The sequence below is a fragment of the Phoenix dactylifera genome, chromosome 11 (genome assembly GCF_009389715.1).
Source record: "Phoenix dactylifera cultivar Barhee BC4 chromosome 11, palm_55x_up_171113_PBpolish2nd_filt_p, whole genome shotgun sequence".
NCBI lineage: Eukaryota > Viridiplantae > Streptophyta > Magnoliopsida > Arecales > Arecaceae > Phoenix > Phoenix dactylifera.
This window is the reverse complement of record NC_052402.1, coordinates 28,534,561-28,560,807: the sequence shown is the minus strand read 5'-3', so window position 1 is coordinate 28,560,807 and position 26,247 is coordinate 28,534,561. Positions and strand designations below refer to the sequence as shown.

General features: G+C 39.4%; 1 protein-coding gene across 5 annotated transcripts in view; it reads left to right on the top strand.

Annotated features, from left to right (window-relative positions):
* Positions 1-16,435, top strand: part of LOC103724106 (serine/threonine-protein phosphatase PP2A catalytic subunit-like) — a 40,661-nt gene extending 24,226 nt beyond the window's left edge. For 4 of the 5 annotated variants that reach the window (XM_039132022.1, XM_026800372.2, XM_026800371.2 and 1 more), the window contains 7 exons: positions 4,970-5,041; positions 5,170-5,210; positions 7,598-7,664; positions 10,824-11,015; positions 11,098-11,187; positions 11,312-11,419; positions 15,839-16,435. In XM_039132022.1, coding sequence (XP_038987950.1) covers positions 4,970-5,041; positions 5,170-5,210; positions 7,598-7,664; positions 10,824-11,015; positions 11,098-11,187; positions 11,312-11,419; positions 15,839-15,904 — 636 coding nt within the window. In that variant the 3' untranslated portion in view covers positions 15,905-16,435. Of the gene's footprint in view, positions 1-4,969; positions 5,042-5,169; positions 5,211-7,597; positions 7,698-10,823; positions 11,016-11,097; positions 11,188-11,311; positions 11,420-15,838 lie in introns of those variants that run through there. The other variant, XM_008815265.4, reaches the window with a different exon arrangement.
* The last annotated feature ends 9,812 nt before the right edge of the window (positions 16,436-26,247 follow it).

The following is a 26,247-nucleotide window of genomic DNA, read 5'->3' as shown; positions in this document are numbered from 1 at the left end:
TTACTTGGCTCCCTCTTGGCCAAAGACCCTCTTCTTAATCCTCGCCTTCTTATAAATCTTCTGAATTTTCTTATAATGAGCGCCATTTCTTCATCACCCTCTGAACTGTTTGATTCCTCACTCTCCTCTTTTAGTTGAGCAGTGGATCTCCTCTTTTAGTTGAGCAGTAGATTTGAGAGCAGCTGTTCTTCTTTTCTTTGATTCATCTTCTTCCAGGCTCTGCTTCATGGATAATTCGCGAGTCATCAGCGAACCTTGCAGTTCTTCATGGAGAAGAGCATTGAGATCTTTGGCTTCTTGAATGGTAGTGATTTGGCCTCTCAAGCTCTCAACAATGACCTATGAATCTTTTTTACCAAATCATTGTTAGAATTTGATTTACCAAAACTTTTAAGTCCATTTATAATACTTGTAAAATGAGTAAACATGTCAGAAATTGACTCACTAGATTCCATTTTGAAGAGCTTGTAGTTATGAACAAGTATATTGATTTTAGATTTTTTTAACCTGGTTAGTGCCTTCATGAGTTATTTTCGGCCTATCCTAGATTTTTTTCGCAGATAAGCAAGTTGAAAAATGATTAAATTTATTGGCATCTAATGAATAATATAAAACATTCATGGCTTTAGCATTTAACTGCGCCATCTTTTTGTCTAATTCATCCCATTGCCATTTGGGTTTGGGAAGAGACACACCATTAATAGCTTTTGTGGGTGGGTGAGGTGCACTAACTATTACACTCACTATGTCATAGTCAACTGCTTGAATAAAAATGCGCATGGATGCTTTCCAAAAAGTTTAGTTTGTGCCAACAAATAGAGGGGGTCTGTTTGTGGATTGTCCCTCGGCAAGAGAGGCACTATCAGGGGCTGTCATAGATTTTTAACTCTTGATGGTTAGGTCAATGAGTGGCTTGAGTACCAGGCTCTGATACCACTTGTTGCCCAGCTATGCAGCCCAAGAGAGGGGATGAACTGGATTTTTCAAAAATTTTAACTAATAATGTAGCAGAATTAAATGCTTAATAGATGAATATTTAAATCAGCAGATAAGCGCTAAGTAAATATGCAAGAAATTGAAGAAAGAAAAAACAAAGCAAATACAAGAAATTTATAGTGGTTCGGTGCCAACCTTGTACCCACATCCACTCCCCAAAACTTCTTAGGAATTTCACTATAATCTATAACTCATATTACAACCTAGTTGTTTTCTAGGTTCATAACCAAATCTAGTTGATTTTTTTTGGTCAATTAACCAAAATCTTAACCGATTGTTTTTCAGGTTTAGAACCAACCTAGTTAATTTTCTGGGCAATCAACCTAAACCTACCTCGAGCCTATCCTAGGCTCAACACAATCAAATTTAAAGTTTGGATGGACCTTTTTCTTAAGTTTCAATTCTTGAAACTTGTTACAACAAAGATTATAAAGAATTAAATGTTGTTATAGTGAATACAACTCCAAGACAATAAATACAAAATAATAAATGGAGTTACACTCTATTGGTTGACTTGAATGCTCTTGAAGGTGCTTCACCAACTCTCTGATGTTGAAGATGTGATCTTTTAGCTCACAATGAATGCTCTTAAATGATATCTTTTTTGAAGCTCTTTTTTTTTGCTCTCTTTTTTTGGCTCTAAAGAATTTGTCGTTGTAGTGCTTGAGCTCTTTTTCTTTGGTGTTCCCATGCATTTATACTTTTTGGAGAAAGTTGGAACACTTTCGTAGCCGTTAGACAATTAATAGAGCTATTGTGAGATGAAAACAACCGTTTAGACTTGCAGAAAAAATTAGCCGTTACAGTTATCAGGCGTAGAGGGGTCGACTCGCCGTCTTCTAAGATCGACTTGAGATTTCTAAGAGTCGACTCATGATCTTCAGGAGTTGGTTCGAGCTTGCTTTTGTTTTTGCTGCCTTGTCTTTTGTTTGTGGCGCTTGTGGAGTCGTCTCTCTTAGTTTAGGGGTCGACTTGAGATTTTTAGGAGTCCACTTATTGATATCAAGGGTGGACTCTTTAACGAACTGTCTTTCGCTGCTTTCTATCTTTTCACTATGGCCGTTTTGGGGTCAACTCGACTATTTCTGGAGTCAACTCTAGTTTGACTAGAATCGGCTCGTGAATTCAATGGGTCGACTCACCAATGCAGTAATTTTTTTAGTTCTCTATCTTTTTTCTAGCCATTCTAGGATCGACTCGCTTTTGTTTGGGGTCGACTTTTGCTATGCTGGAGTCGGCTCGAGTACTTCATGGGTCGACTCATTGATGTGATGAATTCCTTCGATTTCTGTCTATCCTCCGAGACTATTCTGGGGTCGACTCGCGATTGTTGGAGTCGGATCGCGAAGGTGCATCAGTTAGTGACAATGTGCCGGGTTGACTCATTGGAAGCTTGGGGTTGACTCTTGAGATAGCTCTGGATGAATTTTTTTGTCTTTGCAAGTAGCTTTCAAGAAATATTTTCATGGCCTTTTGGATTTTAGTGTTTTAATATGGTGCTTCAGATGGATGATCTTCTTTTGAGAGTAGCTAAAGGCTTTCTTCTTTACTTTTTGAAATTAGTCACTTAAACTCAAAGCAAATAGATTAGTCAACTTTTAACTTAACTGTTTTGCATCATCAAAATCAACCTTTAGGTTCAACACAGTTTGATGTACTTTCATGTGGCATTGTAGCTAGAGCCTTGGTTCTCGAGGTTATTGTTGATAAGTTAGACTGGTTTTGGGACGAGTAGACTTGGATTTGTGTCTCAAAAAGATTAGAATGAGAGATGAAGTTTGGTCAGATATTAGTTTTGTAGACTTTGAATTAAAGTGTATCTTTTCAAATGTACGTCATGAGAAATGGCATATCATGCAATCAGGAATGGGAGGAAACTTTTTGCTTCGTTCCTATTATGTTGGAGAAGTTCATGCCTAGTAGTGAATATAGCTCACTTAAAATTCAATTCAATCAAGTTATATATAAGAAAACTTGTTGGATAAGGACAATGTACAAGTGATATAATTGGTGTGATAATCACACAAGTAATCATTAGTAGATTTGGACCTGATGGGATGGTAGAGGAGCAAGTAGGAAAATGCTAGAAATAAGGTCTGCCGAACCGGTACTGGTACCCATACTGGTCGGTGGGTGGGTCGCTACACTAGTGAAGGAAGGTTCCCCGACGGGAGCCAGAGTGGGAAGGAATGTTTAGAGATGGAGCGAAAGACTACACTTGAGGCAGAGAGCGCTCGAAGACTTTCCCTATTAGGATGTAGATCAAGATCGAGGGTAAGAAGCTCATAAAAAAATAATGTCTGCCATCGGACATTTCCATTGCTCAACATTCAATCCGACTATTCGTCTAGCTTACCCCATATTCGTAACTATGATATTAGAGTAGTGAAGGAAGGTTCCCCGAAGGGAGCTGGGGTAGGAAGGAATATTTAGAGATGGAGCGAAAGACCACACTAGAGGCAGAGCATGCTCGAAGACTTTCCTTCCTTATTAGATGTAGATCGAGCTCGAGGGTAAGAAGCTCCAACTTAAGTTCGATAATGACATTTTAAATGGGCGATGGGTGGGGAAGAGAATCGAGGACATGATTGATCTTGAAAAAGAGGCCTTTCTTTCTGGTTATATAATCACTTAGGTTGAAAAGCAAGTCATAAGTCAAACGAGCGGGTGATGCGAGAGCCCTTTCGAAACAAGGGTCCGTCGAGGTCCTTTTTTTTATTTTATAAATTTTAAGTAAAGTTGGCAACCTCCTTGTCGACTTCACTTAATATATCCAAAATAAAGATGCTGTTTTTTTATTTTGGAAATATTAAGTGAAGTAGGCATTCACTTAAAATTTTCAAAATAAAAAACTGGCCCTAGGGGAATGGAATAGGGGTTCGAAACAATGGTCTAGAAGGCGGAACCCGTCCTCTGCTCCTCTGCACCACTCCTTGGCTCTCTACGGGCCTCTGGTGGCCCTCTGCAGCCTCCATCTCTCTCCCTCCCTCTCCCTCGCCCTCTCACTCCCTCCCCTCTCTCTCTTTTTTCCTCTTGATCCTTCTTCCTCTCCCTCTCCTTCATTAGTTTCTCGTTTTGAATGTCAGAATCGTCCTAGTTCGTCGCTGGCATGGCTTGCTACGCTTTGAACCGGGCAGTTTAGGACGGTTCTGCATTCTTTGATAGATACATATGTACTGCTTTTTCATGTATTTTGAGCTGGCTTTGGCAAATTACACCTACTTCCAATGAGCAATTTAATGATGTGTGGTAACCTTGGGAATACGGATTATTGGACGTGCTTATTGTTAAAAGATATGCAATAGGACCCATTTGCTAGCATATGCAATTCGATAAATGGACAAAGCGTAAAATACCATCTTCTCTCTTGTTGTAGAGTTGAATGCTCCAAGTTGCTGCATCATGTATTCTATCTTTTGATTGATAGTTAAGTTCTTGATTACAATGATTTAAATCATCATTTGTAGGTAGCTTATAGATTCGGTTTTTTAGCTCTTGGTTGATGAGCCCATTTTCTTGTTAGATAGCTGAAGCATATGGACAAATGCTCTTGGTATCAATTGTATAATATGCTTAGTTTCAGATGTGCAACTTAAGGTTCTGATTGATTTCTTTTCGAATATTTTGCTTCTCTCTTTTCTTTGAATATAGAATAGTATGCATGTTAGTTGGTCAATGTTTAGAATGTTGTACCAATTTTAATTGGATAAGGCAGTCATCCTGTGACAAATTGTAGACTAGTTAAGTTGTCGTGAAAGATTGGAAACAAAAAGAAGCTCTACATAGAAGACATAAGGTTAGATATTTTTGTTCATGAATTTATAATATCTTGCTTGGAGTAATATGTTGATGTTTTTCTGGTTTCCTTGCAATTGTCCTATGTATCATTAAGTTACATTTTTTATTAGTCTAGGCTTGTAGAATTTGGTAAAAATTGCATGCATGCTGATAAAATTGATTCATATTTGACTAGCTTTTGGTGGCCCTAAAAGTGCGTCACCCTCAACGCATTACCATCCTGAGGGGAAACCATGAGAGTCGTCAGGTACATTGTTGATTTGGACCTTATTTTTTCCTTTATGTAATTAGATTCAGTTACTTATTATAATTTAAAATTGCTTATTTATTTGAAAATTTTAATTAATGATCTTTCTTTTTTTAACTAAACTGCAGATTACACAAGTTTATGGATTCTATGATGAATGTTTAAGAAAGTGAGTTCCTTGTTATCATAGTTCATTATTTACTAATCTTGATTTCATATATTCTTCTTTGCCTATTGATGTGTGAAACTGATATGGAAGAATTTCCTCAACATCATAACATAGTGTATTGTTAGTTTTCATTTTCAATTTATTTATGAGATTACTGTACATTTGGGGCATTAAGCAAATGTCTTCTGTGAACCTTAGTGTGGCCTATTTACATCTAGGGGAAGTTCTGTAGAATAGTTCTTGAAAATGGAGTTCCTGAAAGGTGAAAAATCTAAATTTGGAAGAAGTTTTAAAAGTGATGAAAGTGACATAGCCAACCATGGTCAAGCATGGCCATGGTCAACTATGATGACTATACATATGTTTAGTCAAACATGGCCAACTTCTGCCAAATGTGGTTGTAAGAGTCCATGTATGATCACTATTTCGTAGCCATAAATGCCTTGTTGAAAGCAAGCATTAAATTTATAATTGAGTTGTGTAATTTTGAACATTATGAGGTGGACCAATAAAATGATAGATGTGAGTTCTAGTTTGACCCACAGTTTGCTGAACCAGGCTGAACCACTCGGTTCACCCTGTACCGAATTGAACCATCATGAAACCAACATAGTGCGGTGCTCTTTTTAGGAAAATAGCATGAATTGCTCCGAATCGGACAGTTTGGAGCGGAATTGGGTGATTTGGAGCGAAACCGGTGCAAACCGCTCAGTTCGCACTGGTTTGAACTGGTTCGAACTGGTCCCCTCTCTTTCAATTTCTCAAAAGGTTTGAATCATGATCTGTTGAACCGGGATGAACTGCCTGGTTCATCCCCTACCAAACCGGTAGCCGACCGGCATGGGTCTCGGTACCCGTTCGGCTAACTTTGGTTTGACCTTCATGCAACCAAGCTAGTTTGACTGATTCATGTTGTATTCACCTACTTTCCCATTTTTCCTATTATCTTGCAGGAAATGTAGGCGATGCCGTATTAACTTTGATTACCACAAGTCATTTGTTTTCTAATTAGCTTTTCTATTTCTTTTTCTTTTTCTTTTTCTTTTGCACAAAGTTGTTTATTCTAAATGGTTATTATATTTTAATATTGTGGAGATTGTGTTCAGGTTGATATTTGTTTTTGTAAGAGCTTCCTCAATTAGTTAATAAACTGAATTTCAGTTTGAGACCTGAGCTCAAAGTAGTTTCCTGTCAAGCTTGAGAATTTTGTAGCACTGTAGCTTTTCTTTTGCTTGATTTAAATTGATGAATAAAATATACAGGCATGTCATTATGCATAATTTGTCTATTTGTAAATCATTATTGTTCTTAATCTTGTTGCAGATTGTGTTTGGTTTGATTTTTGGCTGTACATGAACTTGTGCAAAGAGTCAGAGACCAAAGCTTAAATAGTTTCTTTTCAAGCTTGAGTATTGCATAAATTGTGTACTCAATTTAGCTTGATCTATATATATACACAAAATGTGTAATTATGCATTTATATTTAAGTATCCTGATCACAATTAGTTTGAATCAAATATATAAACTTCCCATGGTTCTCCCCAATTGCTTGAACAAGCTGTGCCTAAATTTCTTTTGCTCATCTCAGTTAAACCAGCAGGATCTCGTTCTCTTGTCCACCCAGTGAATGGGGCTTGGTTGAACAGTTCAAGTTAGGATAGAAATTAGTAAAGCCGAGCATGCCTTAGTTCACTTAAGTTTGTTTCATTTTCTTTCCTACTTTTTTGGACCGAAGATGTACATATCTTGTCCTTTCATTGGCATTTGGTGAATGCATGACTGGCATTCCTACTCCAAAAAAAAAACAGTATATGCTTCGATGCATAAGCACTATTGTGTATCTTTGGTCAACAAATGCGAAAACTTAAACTTATTGTTGTGGGAGTGCGTGAGCAAGTAATTCTTTGGTTGTGAACATGTACTTGTTATAAAGCATTAGTAGTAAACTCAAATGAACCCATTTAGTGATTAAGAAACCAAAGATCTAATCATAATAATAAAGAGAAAAAATGCCAAATTTATGGTTATGGGAGAGCCAAGCCACTTGAATGGTTAGAAAACTTTTCTTGCTAGCAAGTCCAATATAAGTCTATCAGGGATGGCAGCTGTAAGAGTACAGTAGTGGAGGAGGGAAGGATGCTATATAATTCATATTGGTTAGGTGAAAATTAATGACTATTGTACCCTTTCCATATTTTATTTTTAAAATTTTGTTGAAGGAAGAACTGTACTATCATAGTTTGATTATGTTTTGTGCTTTTCTACCTAACTATATTTGAAGTCTGCATGGATGTTCCATCATTTTCCTACCTGTTATGCTCTGTGAGATTTATTTCTGGTCAATGGATCTTTTAAAATTGCACTTACATCTGGTTCCTTATTGACAGATATGGTAATGCAAATGTGTGGAAGATTTTTACAGATCTTTTTGACTATTTTCCATTGACAGCATTGGTTAGTGCTGTGAACTTGCAGTGACATTCCTCAGTATGATTAATTCATCTTTTATATTTCCACAATGCTTTCTTTTGGTTTATGTCCTTTATGTGATTTATTTTGTTCTTTGGAAATGATGATCAATAATTTTGAGTATCCTGTCCATTTTTCATCAATTAAACATTTATCTGGTCTATACCATAGTGATTCTTCTGCGCCGTTGGTAGGCATATAAATCATGATAGCTTGTTTGAGATTTACATTTCATTGTTCATGATTTTTGATGACTGATGAGATTGGTTTTCCATGGGGCCTAAGTGGCATGGACCATGCAAATGCACTGTAATAATTATTCGCAAATTCAAAGCATATTATGTTTTGAAAATTGCATTATTTTTTGTGAAAAAAGGAATAATTTTTATCTTATTATTTATTAGCACTATTTTATAGCAAAGATAATCATTATGGTGTTACTTTTCTAGATGTGGGCTGAGCAATAAATTCTTCACTTTTATTCTTCCGGAGGTAATATATAGAAGTATTGAGGACAAATAGTGTAGGCAGAATACAAATGCATTTTTAGGTTGTGGTACTGGCTAGAAAAGTTGTTCTCATCTTAAAGTTATTGGTGATGCCCACAATCCTACTGTTTATACTTTTATTCTATGATAAATTCAAGGTCGGAGGAACCGGTACCGGATTCCGGCGGGACGACTCGGTACAGGCCCGCGCCGTGCCGCATCGTACTGCACCGGGCCGTATCGACACAACGAAACAGGTGAGGGAGAGGGAGAACGAGAGAGGAAAAGAGAGCGGGGGAGGGAGGGAGGGACGCCGGCGGAGGGCCGGCGGAGCCCGACGCAGCCTGGCGGAGGTCGCGAGGTGGCCGGCATCAGGGAAGAAGGCCCGCTTAAGCAGCCGACCCCGGTTTCGTTTGAAACAAGGATCGATCGCTTAAAAAATTTGCCGATTTGTAAGTGAAGTCGGTATTCGATTTACCGACTTTACTTACGGATTGCGAAATTTTTTAAGTGGCCGACCCCTGTTTCGAACGTAACAAGGGTCGACCGCTTAAGCGGCCCTTCTTTTCCGGCGTTGGCCCCCTCGCGGCCTCCACCGGCCCTCCATCGGCCCTCTGCTTGCATTCTTTTCCTCTCCCTCTTCCTCCCTCCCCCGCTCGATCTTTCCTTCTCCTCTGGCTCCGGAAACGCGTCCTGTTTTCTTCAACCGTACTAGGGAGCCACTAGTACGTTCGAAACGGGCGGAACCGCCCGGTTCGGGTCGTTTCCGCCGATGGTGGTTGAATTATTCATGATTTAGTGTGTAGCAATATGGCCGTGCATGAAGGTCAGGTCTTGGCAGCCAGAAACTTAGGTTGGTGTACCCACATTGGAAATTGCACCTGTTTCATAAGTGTTCCTTTATTCTAGTTTTTTCTTGGTAGACCGACTTTTTGGTAATAGTATGTCATGTGAATCCACTCTAAAACCTGCTCCCGCTTTTGGTGACGAAGCAATTTACAGTATGCACCCACCTAGGGCTGTTAATGGGCTTGGCCAGGCTGAATGGCCTGAAGACCTGACTTGAAAAGCTAGGCCTTGGATCAGGTTTTAGGGCCTTTGACTGGCCTCAGGCCTGAAATTTGCGAAAATAAACAGGCTTGTTTTGCATCTGGCCAGGCTTGGAAGGAAAAAGGGAAAAAAACTCTTAGTGGGGTCAGCCTTGGTCCTGATACCATCAGACCTGGTCTGGCCCAGGCAAGGCTTAGGCCTGTGGTTTAATATTCGGGCTTGCTTCGGGCCTAGGCCTGACCCAACCCAGAACCCTTGACCCACCTAGGGCATTAAGGTAGTACATCATAAAAATATTCTTTCCCCCATTGCTGTGGGATTACATATGATGCTTGTTATTTAAGTATCTTGTAATTAAGTAGGAACACGCCGTCACTTGCTAGCCAGAAACTTTTACCTAGGGTGCTGCACCCACTTCAGAATTTCTTTTGGAATCTATCTGCCATGCCTGCTTCCTTGGTTGCTCTTTGCTTTAAATGTTTTGTGAGATCTCCACCTTGTCACTTCTGCTGAACAAAACTAAGCTATGTTAGGTTTGAGGTTCCAACTAGAAATTAGCTTAAATATTTTTTCAGTTTCAAGACAATTTTTACATAATTTTAGATGCTTTGGTGAAAGCTTGTTCAAGGCAGGGCCATATAACTGCAACACATTCAGTGCCATAAGAGTAAAAAAAAAAAACTCGTCATGTTTCTGCTAGAGTTTTGCAGGTTAATATTTTATTCATAATCAATAAATGAATTTAATCACTATGTGGTGGTACCAAGAGTTTAAAATGTTAATTCCATTCCTGTAACTGTTTCTTCATGTAAATACTGATTTTAATAAATTGACTGTGATATTATTTTGAATACCAATTTTGATCTGTTTGCTATTGTTTTTCAGGTATATTTTATTATTATTGACTATTATATTGGTCTGTATAACATTGAAAACAAGGTACACCTAGATAGTGGGTAATGACTATATAATGATCTCTGCATGCTAGTCAGCTTTGCTCTGTTGGCTAAGCAGTTTTGTTATATCAGATGGTGCAGGACAGTAATGTCATAATTTTAAAGTTTCAATACAGGTTTTAAACAAGAATATTTATACGTGTGGATATTATGATTATGTGGAAGGATGTACCTTTGATACCCCAAGTTGGTTTTAAGTTTGTTTCTTGCTTTATCTGTTCTAGAAATCTGTTAAAAAGGTTATTATATTTTTATTTCAAAATTAAGTAAGTATGAAAGGTTATTATATTTTTCTATTTCACAATTAATTATGAGAATTCTCTGCTAATGACCTGTATAAAATTTGTCAAGGAAATGGCTATTATTGTTATGCAACTTGGCTTCTAGCTAGCAGATTGCCTTTTAGTATTTACATTTTCACTAGAAGAGGTAAATTTATGAAGCGTACCATTAAAAATATGTCCAAAACCAACCTTTAGAATTACATTTTGACTTTGTCAAATTGGATAGCCAGCTTGCATTAACGCTTAATTGGCTGTAATTTCTGTAAATGCTGGTGGTTGTCTTTAGATTGATTATTGTGGTCTGCTTCTATTACTGTTGGTGTTATGAGTATCACTCTGAATAATTTTATTGTTGCATTTCTGAAGGTTGAGTCAGAAATATTTTGCCTTCATGGTGGTCTGTCTCCATCTATTGAGACTCTTGACAACATACGTAACTTTGATCGTGTTCAAGAAGTGCCTCATGAGGGTGCTATGTGTGATCTCCTATGGTCTGACCCAGATGACCGATGTGGTTGGGGTATATCTCCTCGTGGTGCTGGATATACCTTTGGTCAAGTACAATACTGATTTCTTGTCTTTCATAATGTAATTTTGAAATTAATCCATGTCTTCAATCATTCTATTTTGTTAATTTCAGGATATATCAGAGCAATTCAATCATACCAACAACCTTAAACTTATTGCTAGAGCTCATCAGTTAGTCATGGAGGGATATAATTGGGGACATGTAAGTATTTGTTCTTCATCTTGTTTCGTTTCTTCCTTTATGCTAGCTGTTTTGTTTAGTCTGTTCTTTTATGCTAGCTTTTCTTTAGGCCAGATTGTGTTCGTATCATATTCTCATTGAACAGGAACAAAAGGTGGTAACCATATTCAGTGCACCTAACTATTGCTACCGGTGTGGGAACATGGCCTCGATCTTGGAAGTTGATGACTGCAAAGGACAGACATTTATCCAGGTCTTATTCATTCCCGCCCTGTTCCTCTACATCTGGTTGTTTCCTTTGGTGTTTTTTCTCAAATTATCCGTGCGGATGATGGATGTCAACATTTGGCAATGTTTTGTGTCTGATCTGCTTAACCTGGGAAAAAGGTGTAAGCACCTATTAACAAAAATGAGCTTTTCTTAATAATTGTCTAACTAATTTGAAAGTAACGACTCAAGTTTCCAAATGATGTATTGGTCTTTTCTCCCTAGAAACCCTTATGATTGATTTTATTTTCAGATATGATACTTTTTGAAACCTTTGATCAAAACTAAAAAGAAAGGAAGAGAGAGAATTTTGGATCCACTGACTTTTGAACCTTTTTAAATACATTTCATTTAGATTTTGTAGATTGTAATTAAAAAAAAAAAGTAAATAAAGAAGGAATCAAGAGATAAAAATATATGGGGGTTAGGGAAGAGTATTTTAAAGATAAATCTCATTGAAGTGCTGTTACACACTTGTAATTGATAAGTAATTAAAATACATGAAATTTGTGTGCTGCAACTGTAAACAGCTTCAGAAAAATAATAATATCCAAATAAGTAATCTAAACTAGGGATGATTTATATGAGATCATATTTTAGGCAATAGAGATTACAAATACCCTTTGATGCCCTCTATTAACTGTTGTAACAAACACATTACTAATCCAATATCATAAGAGTATATAGCTTTATAGATATCTGTAAGCTTTTTCCTTAAATAATATCGTTGTTTTGTAATCAACATTGGATTTAGTGCATTCTGTTGCCATTTTCTCTTCTATGTCATTACATGTACCTCAAGTCTGAAGTCAGACCATTTTAGGTAGCAGAATAGAAGAAAATGGAGCAAGATAACTTATTCCAAGTAAGCTGTTGTGCAAAGATTTTGCTCATAATGTTGTCTAGTTGAGAATGTTCTAGTTGGACTAGCTACATTGCTATTTGGTTACAAAGGTTGAATATTCTCAAATTCTGAAATAGAGTGAGCTTTCATTCTGAAAGTGCAGCTTTACCCTTCAGTCCTGATCAAGTCACAAGACTAAGTTCAATGGCCTATGCATGCATGGGTTAGCACTAAATGAATATGTTACTAGCATGGATATGCAAGCATTTCTAGGGGCATCAGTTGGGCACTAGTTAGTGTGGTATAGTTCTATAATATATGATAACAAATACTATATGTCATCAAATACTAGATGTACTAAAGCATACTAGTGTTTTATCTATAATTATTATTATTATTATTATTATTTGTTAATATATATTCATATATACAGATTTTGAACTGTTATAATAGTAGTAGAACTTTATTAATTAATGTAGAGAATATATTTTAACCATAACCATGACTTTAAGCATCAAGCCTTTTCCCTAAAACGGTTTGGCTTTATGAATCGTCATTCACCAAGCACTCCTATTTAGAACTGACTTTGATGTTATTTCAAGTTTTTCTATATCTTTTCTCACAATAGTAAAACATATATCATATTATGATAATAAGTGTACTTTCAAATACTTGCATTATGGTTATAATATTATTATAAGATACAGTATGCTAATTAACATAGTCTACTTCACTATTTAACATATCCTAAAATTGTTACTATAATGTCTACTATTATTGTTGTTGTTATTTTATAATGCTGAATGAGGATCTGTACAGCCAACCCTAAATAGTTGAGACAAGGCTAGGATATGCTCATTGGTGGTTATTTTATGCATAAGTAAGGGGAATTGGAAAAGGTAAAAGAGGTATCACTTCATGGGAATATGCTGGGCAGGCTTAAGAAATTGGGATAAATTTGACAGATGCTATTCAAACTATTTGACATAATAGCAATAAATGACTGAAATAAGCAATATAGGTCTGTCTCCAGTTTTCAAAATCTCGCAAATTCCGTTAGAGATGGAATCAAAGAATAAATGTTTCTCAAAACACAAAATTGACTTCAGGGCTTTTTTAAGGCTCCGAAGCAGGCTCTATAAAAATGTTTTAAGGCTAATGAATGAAAATAAACTAAAAGAGGCATAAGCAATGAATAGCGAGTTCATATGTGGTGCTTATTTTGTACCTTATACCTTAAGTGGGGGACATTACAATTATGCCTTGAATGATTCTACTTCCAATCAATGAAGTGTTTAGGTCTTTTATTTATTCTGAATGATATTTCATAGGAACCTAGTTTCATGGAATGTCTAATTTTGTACTCTTGGTTTTCACTAACCCAAAGTAGGTAATATTTTGATAAATTTTCTCCAACGTTTGTGTGGATTTTTTTTATTTTTTATATACTATTAAGCAAGTCGCAGCAAAGAAAACAATTCTTTTGTCTTGCTTTTTTATGCGCATTGAATTCTTTGTTTTCTCTTCATTGGTTTGAGGAAAATCCTTAACATTTTCGTTACATATCGGCTAATTAAAGAACTAAACACTTTTTGTTAGGTATCCATTTTTTTCAAATAATAAGTTAAAGAAAGTAGAAAAGCAACTTGAATACTTTATTTAAATTATATAGGATTCGAGGTCTTCAGTGAGATCTTATGTTTTGGTTAAATGGTTGGATTCTTAACATGGCGATCTAGAATAGTTTGTTGAGATGATTTTATTTTGTTTCATACATGTTTCATTCATATTAAAACACCTTTGTTTGTACTGAAACCCAAACCTGAAGCGAACTGTTTTAGCTACCCCCACATGACATATTTTGGTCAAAACAGTGGGTTTGCAGAAACATTTGGAATCTAGAAAGTAGAAACATTAAATGAGTAGCTGGTCACCAGAACACACTGGCACCTTTTAACTGCCTTTACGATATTTGATCTTTGGATGCTGCACATTTTCTTGTCTTTGCTCTGGTTTTAAAAGATGGACGTGCTTGTTAAAACAAAAGATGGCTCCAATCATATCACTTTATTTCTGCTATTTGAGCTGATATCTTTTGCCTTTCATTTGCTTGTTAGCTGGTAGACTATTGAAAACACACACATAAATTTATCTTAGATACCTCTGTACCTTTCTTCTTCTTTTTCCCCCCTCTTTCCTACCCACATATTTAATGCAATTGTTCACTTTATTTTAAATTTCTGCACTGAAACCCGAACTCCCCTGACAAGTCACTTACAGACTATCACCGATTGACAACTACTTTTAGATCCTTGTTAAAAAAACTACTGCCTAACACCTTAAAAGAAATTTTGACCCTATCCTATCTGTAGTCATCGAAAACTATAGTCTGCCTTGATTCTGTAAGAGCACCAAATGTATAGATGGGGGGTTGCTGGCCATTTCTGCATTTCTAATATTCTGGACCCTATTTCAGTATGACAGCTTGGCCATATTCTACCAACTTTAGATTCTTTTCATTGGTGTATTCAACATTGAAGCAGATTCCAGGTTGTTTCTTTATCATATTTATACCATACAAACAATATTATCAAGATATCATTATGATGTCTTTTGGAGTCCTGAATTAATTACTCCATATAGTTTACTTTTAGGCTAGAATGTTGTGTTTCAATGTGGCTGTCCATCTTATACTGTGTCTCAGAAATGAGAGTGGTTCCCTATGTTGAACTTGTCTTCCTCTTCTTTGAGACTCTCTCCATGTTTTAGGGGAATCTTTGGAGGGTTTCTTACTAATTGCATGAGCTTAAACTAGGTAATACCCATTGAGTGGTCTTTAAATTTCATGTTTGGTTTCTCTCCTGTCAGAAGTTGCTAGGGTGAACATCAGGTTGAGAACCAGATATTAAATTCTTTTAGATGTTGATGGGTGTGTACCTTGATCATCAAAGGCATTTGTGTATCAAGGGTGGGTTATTGGTGTTGGGAGTTTATGCCTCTACTTCGCTTGACCTTCAATGGCAGGTTCACATCACACCTAGTAGTACTTCTCTTGTTTAGGGTTGTTACCTGCTGCCATATCAACTTTGATGAAATGCTGTGTCTCAAATCAGAGTAATGGTAAGAATAATGGGAATATTAACTCCATAAATTTCCCAATCGGTTTATGATATTAATGATTGGATGAGCTTCGAATTATAACTCCTGTTGGTTTTCTTGACAGATCTTGGTAGAATATATTTGAATTTATGCAGGGAAGTGGTGATTGAAGGCTGAACTTTGCTTGTCAGGCACATGTTCAACCTTTAACAGACATCAGATCTTTCAATAGTCCATGCTTAGTTGAACTGCTTATATTACTTGATCTTGCTGTTTATCGAGTTCCATAATATTTTTCACTAATATTGATGGAATGTTGGTTGCATTGTGATGCTCATAAAATGTTTGACTGGTCTTGTAGTTCTTGAGACTTCCTGTTAACTGATATTCTAATGTCAATCCTGGGTTTTTGTGTGATATGTTTTGGAAATAGATTTCAAAGTTGTGTGTTTATGGTTGCAGTTTGAGCCAGCACCCAGGAGAGGAGAACCTGATGTAACTCGTAGAACACCCGATTATTTCCTATGACCCTGTTGTTGCAGGCTTTTCTTATACAAGAAGCAAGTGTATGCTTGCTAACAAATTGGGGACAGGGTTGCAGATATTTTGGAAGATAGATTTACATTTTTATCTTGAGCTGCTTTGATTGATTGTATGGGGATAAAGATCAATCTATTATTCGATGGAATGCACCCCTTGTCTGTTAGTAAAGTAATGGACTCGTTTTCTTTCTGAGGAAGGCAGCAGAGATGGCCAAGCAGCACTAGTGAAGCAGCATGTATCATTTGCAAAATAAGTTGTGGATTCCTGCTCCCTGTGGGTTTCTTTCTATTTTGCTTCTTTTCTTTTCTTTACTTTTTTTGTAATTAAAATGATCTTGTAGAGGCAAGAGATTTAATTTTCAGGCATTGATTTTCTTATTTTCTAATTAAAAATTTAAGTGGTCTTTGTGGGTTGGTTATTTTCACTAAATAAGTTTCTTTAACTGGTTCTCACTTCTGTAAGTTATTTTATAACAAGATACTATTGGAATGATCTGGTTCCACTCTTTTGAGTTCCTTTGCTGGCACCCTGAAAAATTATTTTGCATAGGATCTTTGATTGGTGTAATAGTAAGAATGACGTGTCATGGGTTTGAGGCACAGAAAAAGCTTCTCCTGATGCAGGGGTAAATATGTGTACATTCGACCTTTCCTAGATTTCGTAGTGACAAGAGCCCTTGTCAAGTTCTATCTGCTGCAATTTTTCTGGCACTTGCCAAGGCAACATGTGCTGTTTATTGACACATCTTTTGCTTTTGCTGTAATAGTAGCAGGAGCTTGAAGAATTAGAAGGAACTAGTAACGGGAAGATAAGTTCATGTGATATGACAGGACTTGAAACTGCTTGATCCCCTGATATCTTTCTATGATTTCCATTGCTAATCTGTTATCATATTTGGTTGTCATTCATTTCATTCATGTTGCGAATGCTGCAGTTTGGCTGGATGCTTATCCATGTTAAAATAAGAGTTGTTTTATGCACCCTATTGGCTCTTTAGATATGTTTTTAGAGGAAGAAGCATTACAACGCGACGGCAAAATTTGGTATCGATGATTTTTTATCAATAAATCATAAAACAACCTGAGTCGGTCATCACTTGCCTTCAGACAAAGCTCAAATTCAGGGGAACAGGTCCGGTACGGGTGATTGCATGGTGAAATCTTGTCCAGGCCTATTGAACCATCCCTGATGCTCATTATAAGTGTGCAAAAAATTTAAATGCATTGCAAGACATCCTTTTTTTTGTTTGTTGATTTATCTGGTGGTTAACAACGTTTGTTTTGAAGATTGTAGTCTCTCAATGGTCGTAGGTCTTTTCTTCCACGAAACAAACACCTGAAAACATGGCTTAAATCAATCTTTCAACGTGCATGGAAGACTGGAGAGAAAGTAGCACTTCCAAATTTCATCTTCCAATCAATAGCTAAATGCTGAAGAACATCCTGAGGGTTCATTCAATACTCTGGTAGAAAGCCTGTGGGAGGCGACTGGATATGACTGCCAAACAAGCTAAAAATGTCCAGCGACCGCTAGCAGTTCATTCGTTCTCCTAGAGATGGCTACCATTGATCAACTGGACCACAAGCTTGGGTTCATTGGGTTCTTATAAAGTAAAGGCGGTGAAACGTAGGGAAGTTTACCTACGGTTAATATTTGATAGAGAAGACTGTCCACAGTAAGTAGGAGACTCTTTTAGCACTCCAAATGTTACCTTTTCTTCTGGAAATTAGCTAATAATAGCCACTTGTTAGCTAATCAACGGCTTCAGGAGATGTTCTGGCAAGAAAGGGATGAACCATCGGCACTAGATGTCGGTTCTCTTGCAAAATCGTTTGCATCTCATATGTTCTTCGATTGCGTTTGCTAGAGGGGTTTTAGATTGGCTCTCAATGGCATGACCTCAATCCTCTCCTTATGTACTAAATGAAGGTGGTTTTGTTCAAAGCACTATACCTTCTTAAAGAAAAGCGTTCCCTCCTCCTATCTAAACATGACTCTGTTTATGATAGAGGTTGTAGTTGCTTATCAACTCTTCCCTCGTTGCTGTAACCTGGCTTTACTCTCTTTGTACCATCTGTTCTCTCCTCTGATGTGGCTGTAAACTTTTAGCTCTTCATCAAACAATGGTGAGCTTTCATCCCCCATTCCTAAGAAGAAAGGGAGAAAAGAATAATAAAAAAAGGAGAGGAATCCTACCAATGCGACAGCTCCGTATTGGAAAGTTACCGTTTAGCATGCTAAGATGTGCCTCATATTATGCTTAAGATTAATGTGGTGGTCAGCTCATTACTATTTACCACCAATCCAATCATACCAAGTCCTAGCTTCATTCCATGCTTTCTTTTTAACAGATATCAGGGCCTTGGGCACACTCGTGCTACAAGTATATATTACATGGTTGGGTAGGCGCATGCTTTCCTCTTGCTAGAGGTGCTTGTGAATCTATCTATCGGTGCTGAAATCTGAGCTGATTTAAGCAAAGAATTGAAGAGGTGGCTGGAGAGATTGGAAATATCTCATCCTAGCTGGGAGGGTCAGTGTAAACTCAATGCAGGTCTGCGAGATGATGAAGAAAGGTCGTACAGTGCTAGGACTAACTTGAAATAGGAAGAAAGGCCACTCATTGGAGTGTTTGGTAGGAGACCTTCCGATGCTTAAATCAAATAGAGATCTCAGAGAAACAGGAGTGATTTGGGGGAGACAGAGAGCAGGAAAGAGTAAGGAGACCAGTCTTGTACATTAGGTGTCTCCCCACCTAGCTTACTGGGAGGTTTCTCAGGGCGGTCATATTTTTAGATGGAGCTCGGTGGAATCTGCTAGAGATTTGTTATGGATGTACTAGCTTTCCATTAGATCGGTTGTGACGTATTGGTCTTTCGTTGAGTTGCTTAGGATTTACCGATCTCTCATTGGGTCAATTGGGAGGCACTGATCTTTTGTTAGGTCAGTTAAGGTTGTTGGCATGCACTGACTTTCTATTGAATCAGTTGAGATCGTTATGCCATTGAGCATCTCGAGAGAGGCAGGCCACATGGCAAGCTTTGAACACTTAGTTTCAATTAAGCTAGTTCGAGCTCATTTTGTGGACATGAGGTAGCTTTTCATTGGTAGGCTATTATTTAGGTATAATAGTTGCCTCCTACTTTTGGGGTTGAGCTATTATCTTCTGCTTGGATGAAGAAAGCAGTCATGCCAATCTACCATTTTGAATTGAATTACTAATTTTAATTAGATAAGCAGTTAGTCCAATCCAGTCAAGGATAGCTATTATTTTTAGCTTTCTGAAAAAACTAAAATAGCTTTTCAAATTTTTTACCAAACACCCTTATTTTGTCTAAAAGTACTTTTGGAGGGTCAGTAAGTACTTTTTGGCCCTCAAAAAGCTCCTCCAAACGGGGCCTCAGTGTATTTATTAGTGGAATCACTTTTGTTTTCTTGCTATCTTTGACAAATCCGTGCGCCCAAGCATTGGTTTTTGCCGAAGAGGAAGGAGGCGGTGCTACTTACATCTTTTCTATCTAGGCATTATCCGTCGATAGGCTAAGGGTGCCCTAGTAGGTCTCCATTCTCTTTTTTTCTTCGCCTCTTGTTCATGATTTTTCAGTCTAGGGCTTCTTAGGTTTCTTACCTTTTCCTTTTCTTTCTTTTATTTTCCCTCTATCAACTTTCTCCTCCCCTTTTTCACTTTGCTTGGTTGGATTAGCACCATTTTCTTTCCTCTTTAACTCCATGGTTCGACTAAGGATGGGTTTTTTAGATGAAGAGCGACCATCTAACCACAGAGCTGCTCAATTGTCTCTTGATCGAACCTCAAGTGTTCTAGACAACCCTTCCAAACCTTCTTTCACCTCAAGCCTTGAGAAGAGTGTTTTTGGTGAAGAGGACCTTAGAAGGATCAAGGTAGAGTTTTTTATTCCATCTAGATTCACCCTTGAGTTGCCCAGACCTTCTGATAGGGTCACATTTGGTGGAGCCAATAAGTTGTGCCTGGAGGAAACTCTACAGGTAGACTTTTAAGCTCTCCATTTCAAACTTCTTCATCGAACTTAAAAGTAAGTTTTCAATTAGTCCCGATGTAATTCGTCTCGAATGCATGACAGATGATTGTCAATTTTCTCTTTTTTCTCCCTCTCCACAACTTACCATCATCTTTGAAGATTTTCTAAGCATTCTTCTAATTGAAAGAGCATCGAGACAAAGGTTGGTGGTACTTTTTTCTTCGGATAGGTCATCCGCTTCTTCTCTCTAACCCTTTTCTATCCATGGGTAGAAAGGTTGTTTCTTTCTTGTATCTTTTGAGCACCCGTGGTCTTTCTTGACACTTTTGAGAATGTGAGGAAGGCCAAATTTAATAAGTACCCTGTTGAAGATAAACGCCACAAGAAATTGATCAAGAAAGGTGTTCTTGTTGAAGCACAATGGAGAAATGAGGCTAGGGTGTTCCTACTAGATAATGGATTCACATTTTATTAATTCAAGTGATTAATATGAAGTTACAAAGCTGAAAAATTTATAGGCAAATTTTCATACGAATTTAGACTAGATTCATACATTAATTAATGACACAACTTTCTAAGAGACAAGAACCAAGTTCCTAGAACATATTCAAAGTAAGAAATAAATTCTTTCCAACCAACGAAATTCATAAACCAGAAAATTCATAAACCACAGAAGCCAAAGAGACAAACATTAACTAGAGAAGCTAAAGAGACAAACATTAACCACAGAAGTTAAAGAGACAAACATGTGTCCAGCTTACAAATTCTAAGAGCCCCCCTTAAGCTAGACAACTGTCATACCCAATTTCTTTTTCAAATGCTTGAATGTGTCCACTTTCAAAGCTTTTGTGAAGATAACAGCAACTTGTTCTTGTATCTTGCAATACTTCATATTCACGTCACCATTCTTCACTAAGTCACGAATGAAATGATACTTGATTCTTATATGCTTACTCTTGCCTTGAAAAACTAAATTTTTGGTGAGAGAAATAGCTGATTTGTTGTCACAACATAATATGATACCTTCTTGTTGTGAATGCTTGAGCTCCTCTAAAACCCATCTTAGACAAAGTGCTTGACAAGATACAAACAATAAAGAGATGTACTCTGCTTCAGCTGTAGAAAGTTTCACCACTGATTTCTTCTGTGAAGCCCATGAAATAGCATCTGAACCAATGTTAAAAACATATCCGAAAGTGCTCCTGCTATCATCAACAATTTCCCCCCAATTGCTATTATGATAGCCAACCAACCATGCATCTTCAATACTTGCATAGTGAATGCCTTCGTCAATGGTTCCACTTACATACCTTAGAACTCTTTTTCCAGCTGCCCAATGATTTCTTGTTGGTGCTTCCATGAACCTACTAAGCATGCTCACCGAATACACAATGTTTGGCCTTGTAGTTGTCAAGTACATAAGACTACCAACAAGTCTTCTATAAAGTGTTGCATCAACACTTTTTTCATCATCTGATTTGCTTAGCTTCAAGCCTACTTCCATAGGTGTGTTCAATAGAGTAGCATCCTTCATTCTAAATCTCTTCAACAAATCTCTTATAGACTTTTTTTTTTTTGCTAAAGCAGATGTTTCATACAAGACGGGTACGAATACACCCAAACGAATCTGCAAACAAAAGGTTCCGAAATGCACCGCGTAAGTTATCCTCACCAACCCATAGGGTGTCTCCTGAGTGGTAGCAACATACGCTGCCACCCAGTCCGCAGCCCCGTTGGCCTTCTGATGTATATGCATAGCCCGAAAGGTGATCTCCTCCCCCACCATCAACCATATGTCACGGAGCAAAGGATGAGCTCCTCCTCCATCACTATGAGGGACCTGCTGGACCCAGCTGATCACCGTGGACGAATCACCCTCCAGGACGATAGAACTCACCCGAAGTACCCATCGCGCATATCGCAATCCCATCCAAGTCGTTCGTAGCTCTGCCCCTGGGACCGAAGTGTCGAAGATCTGACACCCGCCGCTGCCACCATGCTAGAACTCGGGCCCCTGACAACAAAACCCGTCCCTCCCCTCCTACCTCCATCCAGGACCGAGCCATCAAAATTGACCTTGGGGAAACTCGAGGATGGGGGCTCCCAGATGAAAAACACCATATGAGAAGCTACCGAAGCAGTATGGGAGCCTAGGTGTCCCGAGCTGTCAAAGGTCTATTATCCAACCTTGCATGAAGGAGCTCTGCTGCATGTGTCCGAGCCCGCTCCATCACAAACCATGGGGACGGACGGAGCTCGCCAAAAACTTGGGCGTTCCTGGCCAGCCATACCTGGTAAGCTGTGCAAGATGCCCTAATAGCCACAAAGCGCATATGAGGGGAGCTAGACCATCACCGAACCTCCTCCAGAAAGTAGTCCCTCCGGCTCCAGGCACCCTCCAGGATCCCGGACAGTCTCCAAGTCCACCTCGCCCAAACACATTAGAATAGTGCATGATCCACTGACTCATCCACCTCACAATACAGGCACACATAAGGAATGCTAACACCACGTCGGCTCAGTGCTCAGCTCGTCGGCAGACGGTCCCAGGCTACCTTCCTGAGGAACAGTGCAATCCTCTGGTGTAGCCCAAATCTCCAGACCCAACCACAATCCCTGCCAAGCTCTGACCCTTGCTGGAGAACCCGAGAAACATCACCAACCCTGACTCTGGCCCTGCAAGTGGTGCTCCATACCCTGACATCTAGCCCTGTTGATTCCGAAACAGGAAGAGCCCGTACCCGCTCTGCTAAGTGCTCCCTGAATAACTGGCCCAGTCTGTCCTCATCCCACTCTGCCACCCCCGGCATGAGAAGGTCACACACCCGTAGCCCCTCAACCCCCTCATCGTTGATCATCATCGGCCACAGACTCAACGGAAGTGCATCCACCCATGGGTCCTCCATTACGTCAATGCTCCATCCGTCGCCAACCAACCATCTAGTGCGCGCCAGGGCCATAGACAGATACTTCCCAACCCTCAGGCCTACTCTGCATCCTCTGCACCAAAGTAAAGCACTCCGCCACCCGCAAACTCCTTCCTGTGATGGGGACCCCAAAGTAGTCCAGTGCCCCCTCCTGCTCCTGCATCCCCAATATCACCCTAATCTTCCATCGCACCCTCCGCTCCGTGCGCGGAATAAAGTGTATAGATGACTTTTGGAGATTAATTCTCTGTTCGGACGTCACACAGTACTCAGTCAACACTCCCTAGAAGGCTCGTGCGTCCCTCGCCCTCGTCCTGGCAAGCAGTAGGCAATCATCTGCAAAAAGCAAGTGAGAAATGGGGTGAGCCCCAGGGGCTAGACTGTAGGCAGCCAACTTTTGGCTCTCGCAAGCTACATGTAGAGCACGAGAGAGGGCATCAGAGCAGATGATGAACAGGTATGGGGATAAAGGGCATCCCTGGCGGAGCTCCATAGTGGCTTGAAAAAAAGGCGAAGGCATACCATTGACCCGGGTTCGATCCCCGGCAACGGCGCCAAAAATTTATAGTCAACTTTAAAGACCACGCAATAGCACATATCTGGTAGGATAGTGATTACGGGTATCGATCAATAGGGATTGGGGTACAGTTGTTTTCTTAAAAATAATGTAAAAGAGAGAGTTTGTGAAGACTATTAAACTAAGCAATTTAATAAGAAATGCAATTAAAATGATATCAGTTTGAGGGAACCTAGGGTAAGAAATTCATCACTAACAAAACAACAATGATTAATTGTATTTTAATTTATTCTTGGATTAACATGCAAATTGGCTACAAGCCTAATAAGCATTCAAATAAAATCTCACAAAAGTAATTTAGGAACATTTATCTTTGGTTGGCATGAAATGTCTACCCTAAACTAATGTGGCAGGACACTGCATATTTCCTAAGCATGGGTGATCTTTTATTAACTTAGTGATCATGAAGAACAGTTGTATAAACGTCATACTTAAAATCACAGAAATTAAATATGAGATGAAATAAAATATTTCTTAAGAACAAAATAAAGGTTATACAACTCCAAGAATAGAAATCAAAAATACAAAACCCTTGGCTCTTTGTTAGGGCTGCATTCGGCCCTAGTGAAGAGCTCAGCCTTCCATGGAGTCGTGGGTGACAGCAGCAGTGCAGAGGTCCTTCATTGTGACTAGCTCTTCTCTCTTTTTCCTTCCGGCTCTTTCCTCTCCCGTGGGACTTTTGTGGGAAGTCATTCCCGAAATACCCAAACCATTCTCCCTCTTCAAATAATATATTCCAAGGAGTCGCCCAAGAGAAGTGTGTCCCCCCTATTTCACGCCTGGGCCTTTTATAGGCTGCAACCTTCATCTCTCCTCTTCCTTATTTCCTATGGAGATAAGGATGGATCGAAGTTGGATGAGGCTGAGAGATACTACTTGATCTTCGGACGCATTATAGATGCTATCTTTGGTCCCGATGGCTGGAACAACCCGTGAGGATAAGCTCAGGTTTTGTTTTGGTGTAACAGGGGATCCGGCGAAGATTTGATGGCTGGGAGCTTATCCATCGAGAAGAACATAGCTGCTATGATTCGTGATGAAGAGGAGATGATTTAGGAGCACGGGATTTGAATGAATCAGTTGTTTCGTTGCAATTTGCTGGGAATTTTGCTCTTCACGGCTGAAACAGGGGATTCGGTTTGGATGAGTAAGAGGGAGCCGTACGCGTGGAGTAGGTGATAATCCATCGGGAAAGAGATAAAGTTCGAAGCTAGTAATCCATGAAACTCGGGAGACTGCTGGTTGAGATGTTTAATCAGTTGTGATGATGCCATTTGAAAGTTTAATTTGCTGTTGTTCGTGCTGGGAGAAAGAACCGATGTGTTCCATGGTGATGCTGAGAATTCCGTGGTGTTCGGGATGAAGTTGTTTGGGACGCAATCAGCTCGGGATGCTGCTGTTAATCCAGATGCTGGGAGGCTTAGGCTTGGGGATCTGGCAGGAACGTGCTGGGAATGCTGAAAGAATCATCACGGATCATGGGATCCGGCCTTGGAAGCTATCCACGAGTGCTGAGATTGAAGCTTATCCGCACCCTGTTTCGAAGCAGGGGAGGGACGTTGGGATCTTGGCCGAGAGGAGCTGGATCTTATTGCGGGAGAATGGAGTTGATCCAGAAGTTGGGAGGAAAAGCTTGGATGCCGTGAAGCTCGGAAAGATGAAGCCGAATCATGAACAACGCGGGATGGAGTTAATCTGGAATGAGAGAAAATCTGGGAGCTCGGAAGGCTTATCTTGGTCGGGATCTAGCGGAAGAAGCTAAGGATGCAGGGAGGAATCCGTCGATGAGGGAAGTTTGGATTCGGATGATGGTTGGGAAGCTTGGGAATCACAGCTTCGGATGACAACCACAGCTTCTCAAAGTGGAATGGGCTATAATGACTGGAGCTCGAGGCTGTAGAAACCAAAAGAGGATAGTGATCTGAGGCAATTCGAGCAAGATGACTAACCTGATAAGATGGGAACTGCTGAATCCAATCCGGAGATGCAATAGCCCTGTCAAGCCGCTCCCACACTTTCGCTCATCCAGACTGATTGTTGCACCAAGTGAATCGCGGTCCGGAGAAACCAAGGTCTACTAGGCCAGTCACATCCAGAAACTTTCGAAACTCCCTCCTGTCCACTGAATCAGAGTAGATCCTATCGCCTCGTTTCTTATTGGGGCTAAGAACGCAATTAAAATCTCCCACTACCATGGTCGGCACTCCCTGAGTCAACAAACATGTCAGCTCACCCCAAAGGACTCTCATTGTCCGATAATCAGTACTAGCATAACCCCACACAGGACCCATGGGGGTTCATTTGGCTCCGAAATGACCATCATAACCTGCTGAGAACAGTGGCGAAAGATATCTATAGAGGCCACCCCTCACTTCCACAGCATCAAAATACCTCCAGACAAGCCTGGGACTCTACTACAAATGATTTTCAATCAACTGCTAAACGCCGCTGCACCCGACGTAGGCCTTCTCCGGACACTCGTGTTTCACATAGAAAACAAATCTCAGGGCAATGAAACTGAACTAACCTTTTGAACGGCGACAAGAATAAAGGCTTGGCCGCCCCCCTACAATTCCATGCTAGAATCTTCATTTAACACTGTAGAGTGAAGTTTGGCCTGGACTCCATGGGCTGATCACTCCCTGTGTATTAGGCTTGGCCTCTTCCCCTAACTTCTCCACCCCTCCCTGAATCACAGCCCGCAGCAGATTCATAACTTTCCCATGATCTTGAATAAGGGAAATAGGTCCCTGTCTCGAGCCCCCAGGAATTCCTCTCATCACCACCGCTGCTGAAGCACCAGGGGAGCACTTAAACGGCATTGTC